The 10,723-nt window shown below is 49.0% G+C and overlaps 1 protein-coding gene and 1 long non-coding RNA gene across 2 annotated transcripts in view; both read right to left on the bottom strand.

Annotated features, from left to right (window-relative positions):
• LOC139074015 (uncharacterized) overlaps positions 1-7,060 on the bottom strand; it is a 107,673-nt gene extending 100,613 nt beyond the window's left edge. Inside the window, exon 1 of the long non-coding RNA XR_011523294.1 lies at positions 668-7,060. This is a non-coding gene — a long non-coding RNA (uncharacterized lncRNA). The remainder of the gene's footprint in view (positions 1-667) is intronic.
• Positions 1-8,185, bottom strand: part of PITPNC1 (phosphatidylinositol transfer protein cytoplasmic 1) — a 235,275-nt gene extending 227,090 nt beyond the window's left edge. Inside the window, exon 1 of the mRNA XM_070561537.1 lies at positions 7,248-8,185. Coding sequence (XP_070417638.1) covers positions 7,248-7,295 — 48 coding nt within the window. The 5' untranslated portion in view covers positions 7,296-8,185. The remainder of the gene's footprint in view (positions 1-7,247) is intronic.
• Positions 8,186-10,723: the final 2,538 nt, after the last annotated feature.

Raw genomic sequence — 10,723 nt, 5'->3', positions numbered from 1 at the left:
CTATGTGCCAGACCTGAAGTTTAAGCATGAGAGCTGCCCTGTCCAGTACGGCAGAGCCACCAGCCATGTGTGGCCCTTGAGCACTGCAAAGTGGCTAATGGCAAGTGAGATATGCTGCAAATGGAAAATACATCCCAATTGCAAAGACTTATTAGTATGGAAGAAAAATAAGTTAAAAGATCTTGTCAGTATTTTCTTATGTAGATTATACATTGAAAAGATAGTGATGGAGACGGATGACAAACGAATAAACAAATATAAGTACAGATTATAATTGCTATGAAGGAAATAAGTGCAGAGACAGAGAATAATGGAGAAAAACTATTTTATTTTACTTTCTTTCTTTATTATTATTTTTTTGAGGAAGATCAGCCCGGAGCTAAATCTGGTGCCAATCCTCCTCTTTTTGCTGAGGAAGACTGGCCCTGAGCTAACATCTATGCCCATCTTCCTCCACCTTATATGTGGGACGTCTGCCACAGCATGGCTTGACAAGCGGTGCATAGGTCCATGCCCATGATCTGAACCTGTGAACCCCGTGCCACTGAAGTGGAGCACACGAACTTAACTGCTGTGCCACCGGGCTGGCCCCTGAGAAAAACTATTTTAGATGGAATGGTCAAGGAAGACTTCTCTGAAGAGGTGTCATTTCCACTTATAAACCCACAAGTTTGCTGCAATCGTTCAAGTTGTAACATGTGACAGCAGCAGGGGCTGGGAAGCCTGAGAGCACTGACAGAGGTGGTTGGTCAGGTGCAGGGCCATCGCACAGCACTATTTCCATTGGGTTCCATGTAAACAGCGCCCCCGGAGGTGTGCACACCCCCAAGCTCCTGTTTGTTTGTATGAATTGTTTGTAAGTTTTTGTAAGTTGGAGGATGGATAGTATCAAAAGTAAAGCTTCCAAGATAATTTTTTCAAACAACTTTACATTTTCCAGATACGATTTGTCTTTTAGTTTTAATATTTACAACACACTTTAACTTCATCTGCCATGTAGCCTACCAAAAATTCTCCACTTGGGAATACCACAAAATTCCTAATTTCCAGCATGAGGCAGGGAGGGTGGGCAGTTGGCAATTGTAATCTGAAATTCTCCTTTTCCTCTCCCAGTAGGCTGAATTTGTTAAAGATATGTCAAACCTCGGGGGCTGGTTGGCTGGCGCAGTGGTTAAATGCGCACATTCTGCTTCAGCAGACCGGGGTTCGCCGTTTTGGATCCCGGGTACGGACATGGTACAGCTTGGCAAGCTATGGTAGGCATCTCCCATATAAAGCGGAGGAAGATGGGCACGGATGTTAGCTCAGGGCCAGTCTTCCTCAGCAAAAAGAAAAGGATTGGCAGCAGATGTTAGCTCAGGGCTAATCTTCCTCAAAAACAAAAAAAAGATACATCAAACCTTCCTGACTTCTTGCTACAAATCAGCTGATTTCTATATTTGTCTTGTTCTCTGAACAGAGGCAGAAGTGTTAACTAGTTTCCAAAAAAGTTTTCATAGTTACTTGACCATACAGACCTCCAGGCAACAGAAAGCAGGCCAAAGCCCACGCAGGCCAGCCAGGGCCCCTGTGCCCTGGCTCGAGCAGCTGAGGCAATGAACCTCAACGTCCTTTTCCAGTAATCACTGCCCCTGAAAAACATGTTTGCCGCCTGTCACTGTGCACACACTTTTACATCCAAGAACAACAATATCAACTGTGAACCCGCCCCCTACACACACACACACACACACACACACTTCCTAACTGACATTCTGGGGTGAGGAAGAGATCTTAAAGAGGCTGAGTGTGGAACATATATTAATTTTTTAAAAACTGCTTACAAAAAATAGTCTTCTCCGGGCCAGCCCCATGGCCGAATGGTTAAGCTCGCGCGCTCCGCTTCGGCGGCCCAGGGTTTTGCCAGTTCGAATCCTGGGCATGGACATGGCATCGCTCATCAGGCCATGCTGAGGCGGCATCCCACATGCCACAACTAGAAGGACCCACAACTAAAAATACATAACTATGTACCAGGAGGCTTTGGGAGAAAAAGGAAAAATAAAATCTTAAAAAAAAAAGTCTTCTCCATTCAGGTGAAATGAGAGCCTTTCTGAAATGAAGGTGGTTCTCTTCTTTGAACATCAGTCATACTCACGTAATCAGACACAGGGTTTCTAAGTTGATTTTTAAGAGCTTTAGGGACTTGCTTGATGCCTTTGTAATAAAAAGCAAAAGTTAATTACTACCCACTTTTAACTTGGGTTTTTAACTAGGGTTTTGTTAACAACAGTGTCTTTTTTCCAAGGCCCAGAATCTGTCTTGTGTGACGGGCATTCACAAGAAAATCACGGGGAAAAGGCAGCGTCCTTCACACACACAGTCAATTTCACCGACCGCCCTGGAGGACAGCATCTGCTCCTTGTTGTCTGTTCCATTAACGGTGAAAGGTTTGCACTTATCCATTAACCCGGCCCCCTGCCCCGGTGCCCCTCGCAACTAAGAAGGGAGCTTTGCAAGAGAACCAGGCAGCGTGAGGAACATTGTCCCCTGATTGTGGAACAGATAAGAGAAGCTACTGGCATTGCCCGGAAATCAAACTCATGACCCTGGTCTTGGTCCCTCCCTACTAGGCTGACAGAAAAAAAACAAAAACAAAAACCGAAACCTTCAATAGGGCTCATTCTCCGGGGTTCGCCAGTTCAGATCCAGGGTCCGGACATGGCACTGCTTGGCACACCATGCTGTGGCAGGCGTCCCACGTATAAAGTAGAGGAAAATGGGCATGGATGTTAGCTCAGGGCCAGTCTTCCTCAGGAAAAAGAGGAGGATTGGCAGCAGTTAGCTCAGAGCTAAACTTCCTCAAAAAAAAAAAAAAAAGGAAGGAAGCAGGGCTCATTCTTAAAAAACATTTTCAAAATGATGTTTATGAGGAATCCTGGGGAGGGTCTATGAGCCTTCATCCTTTATATTCAAGGGTATCACTTTGCACAAAAACCAAACAGTGTCAGTGCCAGTATCAAACTTAAAATCTCTTTCCTTGAAGAATTTCTGGCCTGATACATTTGCAGGCGCATTTCTTGAAAATCGTTTTAAACAGAGAATGAGAAGCATTGCTGGGCATCTTGGCATCCCCATTTATGTCATTCCAGAGACAGCGCCACCCTGATCCCAAATCTGTTCTCAGAAATGTGCGCAAGAAAATTCTCTGGGGACCTGGGGGAGCCTGGATAAAGCGCGCTGGCTCCCTGCCAGGGCAAAGAACAAAATAATATTCTGTATTAAAAAGTTGTTTTCCTTTTCTTTTCTTTCTTTCTCTTTCTTCTTTTCTTGCAGGGGAGGGGAGTGTTTCTATTTTTCTTTGTGCACCAAATCCCTAAAGACCACAAATAAATCCCTAAAAGTACACACATTAATGTTAACGCAGTCAGAACAGGAACTGTTAAACACCAAAGCAAGCAAGGAAAATGAAAGGATCCCTGCCTTCCATCACATTAGGATGTGCTTAGCTTTTGAAGATGCTTATCTTACTGACAAGTATCTGTCAGGCAGGAGAGAGCAGACTGGGCTCCAAGGAGTCCTGGGGATGGAGTTTGGGATCAGGATGCTGGGACCCGTGGCAGCACCAAAGAGCGGCTTGTGGGGGAGAGGCCTTGAAATCCACCATGATCTCCATTGAGCCACACATCCAAAAGCCACCCCAAATAGACATATGATCTAAGGAAAACCAACGGACTTATTACACAAAAGAAGATCCAAAGAGCCCCCTGGCCACCCTTCTAGTCAGCTGACTCCCCTAAAGGTCCCCTAAGTGGACAGAGCCTCCAACTCACCTTCAACTAGAGAGCACCTAGCACCCCTGCTTTGCATGTCAGGCTTAGGGATAATAGTTCCTTCCAACAAGGAATCCCTCGGGGGAAACTGTGGGAGAACCCCTGGCTTGTAGTAAAGCAGCTTTGCACCAGACCTGCATTCTGGCCTACAGCCTGCCCTTAGCTATGGGACGAGCAACTCACTGAAACTTCTACAGCTCTAGTCTTCTCCACAAAATGAAATGGCTCAACTACAGATCATCTCTAATAGCCCTTCCAAGTCTACAATTCTAGAATCTGCATCACCAAATGTTTCAAATGAAGACAGTTACAGCTCTCTCTTTGTGGCCAACCAGCAGCCCCCAGGAACGTTCACCATTTAAAACTTTCCAAGGACTTATGTTTAGTTTAGAGACAATGACATGGAACATAAATGAGGAGACTATTCCGATGAAGGTTTTTAATTAAAATTAATCCATGGGATGTTACTTCTTATAATTCTTTATTCTGAAGTTAATGTCTAAACAAAACAAAACACCAATACTGTTCTAGACTATGGTTCAGCTTTATTTTCTTTTGTCTCCCAAAGTTGTTCTTTCCCAGAAATAGGGAACATTATGAGTTAAAATAAGGATTGAGAAATGGGAAAAATCAGTACTCTCTATAACAATTCAAAAGGTCTTTGATTTTTCATTTAGTTGATAGTGCTGACTTTGTCTGTTTTCAAGAAATGTTTTTTTCTTTTGCTGGATGAAATACTAACAATGGGCAAAGAGCATAGCAAGGAAAAACAAATAATGGGTTTTACTATGACTCTGGTTCTGGCTTGGTTATTAACTAGTTGTGTGGCCCAACGCACATTACTTAACCTTTCTGAATCTCAGTTTACCCATTTGCAAAATGTGGGTAATAACACTCCAGTGCCCCTTCCGCTCCCCTCCACCAGGATTTATGATGGGATAAGGTCAGGGAACAGAACAGACACACAGTGTTGGTTCTCTTGCTGACGCTCCAAAACAAGGGCGTTTGCCTCGTTCTCAAAAATATGGACACTGCTACTAATGCACTGTGGTGGTTAGACAGAAAAAGTTCCATGTAGATTGAATCAGGCCCAAAACAAACCAAGAGTGGAAGCAAAAGTTAGGCTTCCAAAAGTTACTTAAGTTGAGGGTAACTGTCTTCTTTGAAGTCACTGATGCTTCCCAGTTTTCAAAGGTAGGGTCAGTAAGACATAGCAAGGTAAAGCAGGATTGTGGAGATTGTGGGGTTTACCACCGGTTCAAACTCCAGGGGTCTAACTTCTGGCAAGCTGGGCCTAGTTTCCTCAACCATCATCTGACTTGGTTAATGTGAATCCTTCCAGTTTGAAAACTCTAGCAATCTAAGCTGCCCCTCTGCTTCTCTGACCAAATAGAAAACTACTTCAGGATAGAACCTTGCAGAAACTGAATCACGCTCTAGTCCAAACAAATTATACATTCATTAAGTTATAATTATACAGTATATTACAGGTGGAGTCTGATTTCATTTGCCAATTAAGAAAAAGAGGGCCTCCACCTATACCACTCAAATGTAATTACTTCATCCTGAAGTGGTGGGTATTTCAGTACCAAAAAAAAAAAAACAACAAAGGTGGGAAAAGAGCTGTGCCTGAGTGTTCAAGAAAGCCTGAGAAGGTAAACCAACCAGAATAAAAGAGATTTTGTAGGGTAGTAGAGAAGATTCCAGAACTGGTTATCTTTTTGACGGTCACTTGCATTGTGGGGATATTTCATGCCCTACCAATATCGCCCCTAGATTCCAAAATCCTATAAAGTCATGAGGAGGAAAGGGGGTGGAAGCATACACACCTCCAAGCACCACTCCAGCTCACTGCCCATGAGGTGGGAGATCTCAACCTTTTCTAGAAATACTCCGGATAACCAGTTTCATTCATTGCCCCCCACCCCCTTCTCCACATAGCAGTGTGCTGCTTCTCCACTTTATTTACACGGTCCAGAGGCACCCCCAAAACTCTGCCCACCCACATGGCATCCATCCTTCAAGACCTTCCTCGAACGCTCCCTCCTCATAATGCCAACAGACAGTGACGCTCGGACTCGGGGGCGGTGGGGAGGGTGGGGGGTGCGATCTGTCTCTGGCAGCCAATGTCCCTGGGATCCGCTTTGTAAACTCGGAGCTACCTTGATCTTGCCTTGGATTACCTTTGGGTCTTGCCTTAACACTTGCTCCAGGTGACAAATGAAGACAGCCCCTTGGGAACACAGCCACGTTCTCGATTAAATACCTTTTTCTCTCCCAAAACGCCTAGCCCCTTCCACAAAGTAGTGGCTCAGTAACATATCTGATAGATTAAATGCACTGTATTTAAATATAAATAGGGTTTTGGTCGCTGGTTTCATTTGCGTTGCCACACCAAACCACACTAGTGAGTTTCAAATTACCCTGATTGGCTTCACGCTCCTTCGCTGTCCCTGGACAAGCGCTAAGCAATTGTGAAATCACCAAAAAGGCAGGGAGGAGAGAGGGAATAAAGGGAAGCCGGGGCCTGAATAATCCTCACTGAGTCATCCTTTCCCGAATGATAGCGCTTGCAGCTCCGGGGGAATCCGGAGAATGGAACCGGAGCAGCGCGCGGAGGAAGCGCCCAGGACGAGCCCCCGCCCCTCGCGCCCGCCCGTCCGGCGGCCGCGGTAGCCGGGCCGACCCCGCACCCACGTGCTGGAGCGCCCTCCCGTGGCCGCGCCGCGGGCCCCGCCGCTCCCCGCTCGCCCGCAGAGCACGCTCCCCGCGGCTGGAGAAACAAGAGACGCAGAAAGTTTCCGAGCCAGGCGGTTTGCGAAAGGTCGACGCCAAGTCCAGGAGCCTCGGTGCGCGGGTGTGGCGGGAGCGGCGCCCAGGCTGGCGGCGACGGCGAGAGGACCGGGCCCAGACGGACCCCCAAGGGCTCCGCGGTGCCCCTCAACGGAGCTCGGGGCCTCCAGATCCCGAGAGCGAAAGGCTTCTCCCAGTACCCGGACCTTACAGAGAAGCCGGGAGGGGAGGCGGCGCCCACGCCAGGACAGGATGCCCCCCCGCCGGGCCCCCAGCTACTGGGGCGCGCGCTTGGGGCTCTTGGGTTTGCTTTCTTCATTTTCTTAATTGGAGGGAGGGGGCGCACCAGCTCCCTTTGGCGCATTCTGATCCCCAGCAATCTGGATTCTAGGTGCCCCCAAAGAGCCCACCTGAAGTCCACCGCCCCACCCAACGCGTCTCTCCCCCCGCTGGGGTGACAAGTGAAAACAGCAATCCCCCCCTCTCCTCCCCCTCCAACCTTCTGGTTTGGGAGATAATGTTCCACCAGGGTTTCCCTGTCGCCCGCAGTGGAGCCGCCGGCCCGGAGGCGGCGGCGGGGGACGAGGCGCCCGGAGGCGGGGGGCCGGGAGCGGGCGAGGCCGGGCCCAGCGCCGCGCTTACCTCGTCCACGGTGAGCGGCATGCAGATTCTGTACTCCTTCAGCAGCATGGTCCTGCCGGCCGCGGATCCCCGGGACGGGAAGCGGGGGTTGAGGGGAGCCCCCTAGACTAACAAGGCTGCCGCCCAGGCGCAGGGCAGGGCGCCCAGAGCCCTGCACTCGGAGCCGGCCGGCGAAGCAGCCCCGGCGGTGCGCTCAGCTCCTGGCTTCCTCCTCTCCGCCCGAGAGCATGTCAAGGTTTGGGGCCGGTGTTCGCGGTTCCCCCGCCTCCTTCCTCGCCGAGGTCGGTCCTCCTGGAACGCGGTGTTGCAAAGTCAGGGAGGGAGGGAAAGAGCCCCGCTGGAAACCGCTCTGATCGACAGCCCGGGGCGGTAGGAGCGGCCGCCAGATCAGGACATGCCCGGCAGCGGGCGAGAGAAGAGAAAAGAGAGATTTCCAAAAATTAAAACGAATGCACAAAAGTCACCCGCTCGATCCGCCTCCGAAACCAGGCATGAACCTGGCGAGCCCCCTTCTCCGGCCGGTCTGCCCAATGCTAATGTCACCAGGAACACATTGCTGCCGGAGCCGGAGATGCTGACTTTCCAGACAAAGGCTCGGTAGGCTCCTCTCCCCGGGCGGTAAACAAGATTTCCTGCTCTTTTTAGGGCCGGTCCCCGAGGCGCTCCAGGGCTCGCTGGGAGAGAAAAGGGAAGGCGCCGCCGCTCGGCTCTGCCGGGCTGGGGCCCCGGGTACCTCCAACGACGGCTCGCGGCTGCGAGGGGCGGGCGAGAGGAAGCTGGCGCCTTCCGCGCGCGTCCCCTCCCCCGAGTCCCTTGGCTGCCCGAGCGCCGTGCGTGCCTGCGAGTTTGCAGCCACCTCGCCGCGGCCGGAGAGTCGGCGCGGAGCTGCAGTGTGCCTCGGGCCCGGGAGGTGGGTGCGGGAGGAGCGAGCGCGAGCGAGGCTGACATCAGCAGCGGCCGCGGCGGGGAGGGTAGCCCCATCCGGCCAATGGGGAAATGGCAAAGAATGTGGAGGATTTAAACAAAACAGCATGTCTGTCCCCGGCTGCTGCCAGACGGCGGGCTACCCCGGAGCGGAGCTCTGCCAGAGCTGGGGAGGACTGGAAAAGGGGGCGTCCCAAGGCTCCTTTACCCTTTGAATCTGTTCTCAAATGTCCCCTAGGTGCCCCAGTGCTCCGTCCAGCCACTCTGGGAAGCTTCTGGCTCCAAGGTACAGAAGTGTTCCTTGACCTTTGGAAAAGGTCTTTACAAACGCCCACCACGAGCGTTTTCCCTTTGGTCCAGAAAGCAAGTCCTGCGCTGGAGAGGTGATAGGATTTGGGGAGCAAAACAAACCCTTGCCTGGTTTCCTAACTGGTTCCAGAGAAGGAATCCTGGAAAACTGGGAAGTGCAACCATGTGAATGAAAATGAAGTACAAACAGAAAGACACACACCCAGGGGGAACGTGCACGGGACCTCGCCTTTCACCTCTCCTGGCCCTGCTCTGCAGTCCGGCTGAAGGCTTGGCGGAGCAACAAGAATAGGTTTTCGTGTCAGCACTCCTAAGTTCAAAAAGTCACAGTGAAATGTCAATGAAAATGCCTGGAGTGTTGGTATTTCATCCATATTAAACAGATCCCTCATTTTAACCACAAGAGGCACATTCTTCAGTTACTCAGGAAGCTGCATGTAACTGCTGAAGTCTGTTTTTCATTTGTCTGGTATTTTTAAGCTTGTTTTTCTGAAAAGTTCCTGGATGAAAAATGCATCAGTTGCCTCTATGCAGAATAACCTGCAAACATCATCTTTTCTCTGAAAAATATCCGTTCGTGCTCTAGAGTCCTGCAGCTACTCATAGAACCTGGATGGAGAGACAGATGGCCTCAATATTATAGTATTTTAAATTATCATTAATAAATAATTAACCAATATAACTAGGGTGGGCTGTGGCAAAAAATCATCCAGATGGCTGGAGAGAATTTATAAACTGTGTGAACATGATACAGAGCCTGATAGAAATATGACACCCTGTATTCAACTTATATTCTAGTGAAAACTATTTTCTAGATAAATGCTTCCTGGAGCCGGCTCAGAAATATTCACAGCAACTAATTAAAGCTAAACCAAATTCCTCGAGGTGGAAAACCTAAATCTGACACTGCAGTGTTGAATAATAACACATGCAAGCCTGTGATACAGAAAGAAGCTCAAGCTGTTTTTCTTTTTTCTACTTCTTCCTTGAAAACAAGTGTAGTGGCTTCGCTTCTGGCACCTAATACTCTTCCCGGAGGCAGCTAGGAAATGTACTGGCTAGCCATGCATGCGCATGCACATGGGACTTTAGAATACGTGGATATATTCCTGGCTTCCTGGACGTTTCCTGACACAGATTCTGTAACTAAGTATTTTACTGGTGAATACTATGGTTGAGGAACAACCTCTCTGAATTTCCCAAACTGCAAATCACCACATATATGCTTCCATTTCCCCTCTTGTAAGCTGACTTCTCCACCGAACTCTCCCTTTTCCCTCAGTGCATCCGCATGCCTGGTCACATTAATCTTGTTCAAGCACGGTTCTAATCCTGCCACCTTCAAAACCTCTTAGTGATTCTCCATGGCCTCCTGAGCGAGTTAAAATGCCTTGGCAGAGGACCAAGCCTCTGAACTACCTTTCCCACGGTAGCCAGCCACCCTCCCCCTGCCCTACTCCAGCCTAATGAGACAAATCTACTTTACCTTGACTCTTCTGCTCCTGCCATGGCCTTCGCAGAGAATCCCTCCCCCACTCCATCCCCCACCACACCATTCTTCAGCAGGGCATTGACAATCCGTGTTTTTGGAAAGTGGTTCTGATGGCAATGTGTCGGATAGGTTTAGGACAGCCGGATACCCAAAGGCAGGAGGTTATATTATTACACTACTATAGGCGACATATGGGGAAGGTCTGAATTAGACAGTAAATGAAGGAAAGACGATGAATTTAAAAGATTTGGAATGGACTCAGCGACGGATTGGTTTTCACTACAACAGCGCTTGGGGGAGGGGAGGGCAAAGGGAGAGCTTATTCATTCATAACTCGTTCACACGAAGGGAGGAGGGTGCCATCTACTGGTCAGACACTGTTAAAAGTGTTTCTTGCTCGTCAGCAGGAGTCTGGCAAGGAGAATTGTATCTTTGTTTCTTTTCAACCAGCGGAGTCAGCAATATCTACTTCCAAAGAGCCTTGAAGGTGTTGATGGTTCTTCTCATTTCCTCTTTCGTACTCACTATATTTAAGGTCTGTGGGTTCGTCAAGCACCCACAGATAGGGCTCTGTGTAGGAGATCCTACACAGAGCGATTCTAGATAACTCTTTCTAGACAACCCAGAACACGTACCTGGACTATTCATTTTGGTTCTTGTTTGTATGTCAGTGTGGCATTTATATATAAAATGTCACATACTGTACTGTAAGTGTTTCACCTGTTCTCCAACTCCCCAACATGATGGTAAG

This window comes from Equus przewalskii, chromosome 10 (genome assembly GCF_037783145.1).
Source record: "Equus przewalskii isolate Varuska chromosome 10, EquPr2, whole genome shotgun sequence".
Taxonomy (NCBI): Eukaryota; Metazoa; Chordata; class Mammalia; order Perissodactyla; family Equidae; genus Equus; species Equus przewalskii.
Note: the sequence above shows the minus strand (reverse complement) of the source record. Positions and strands in the feature narration are given on the sequence as shown.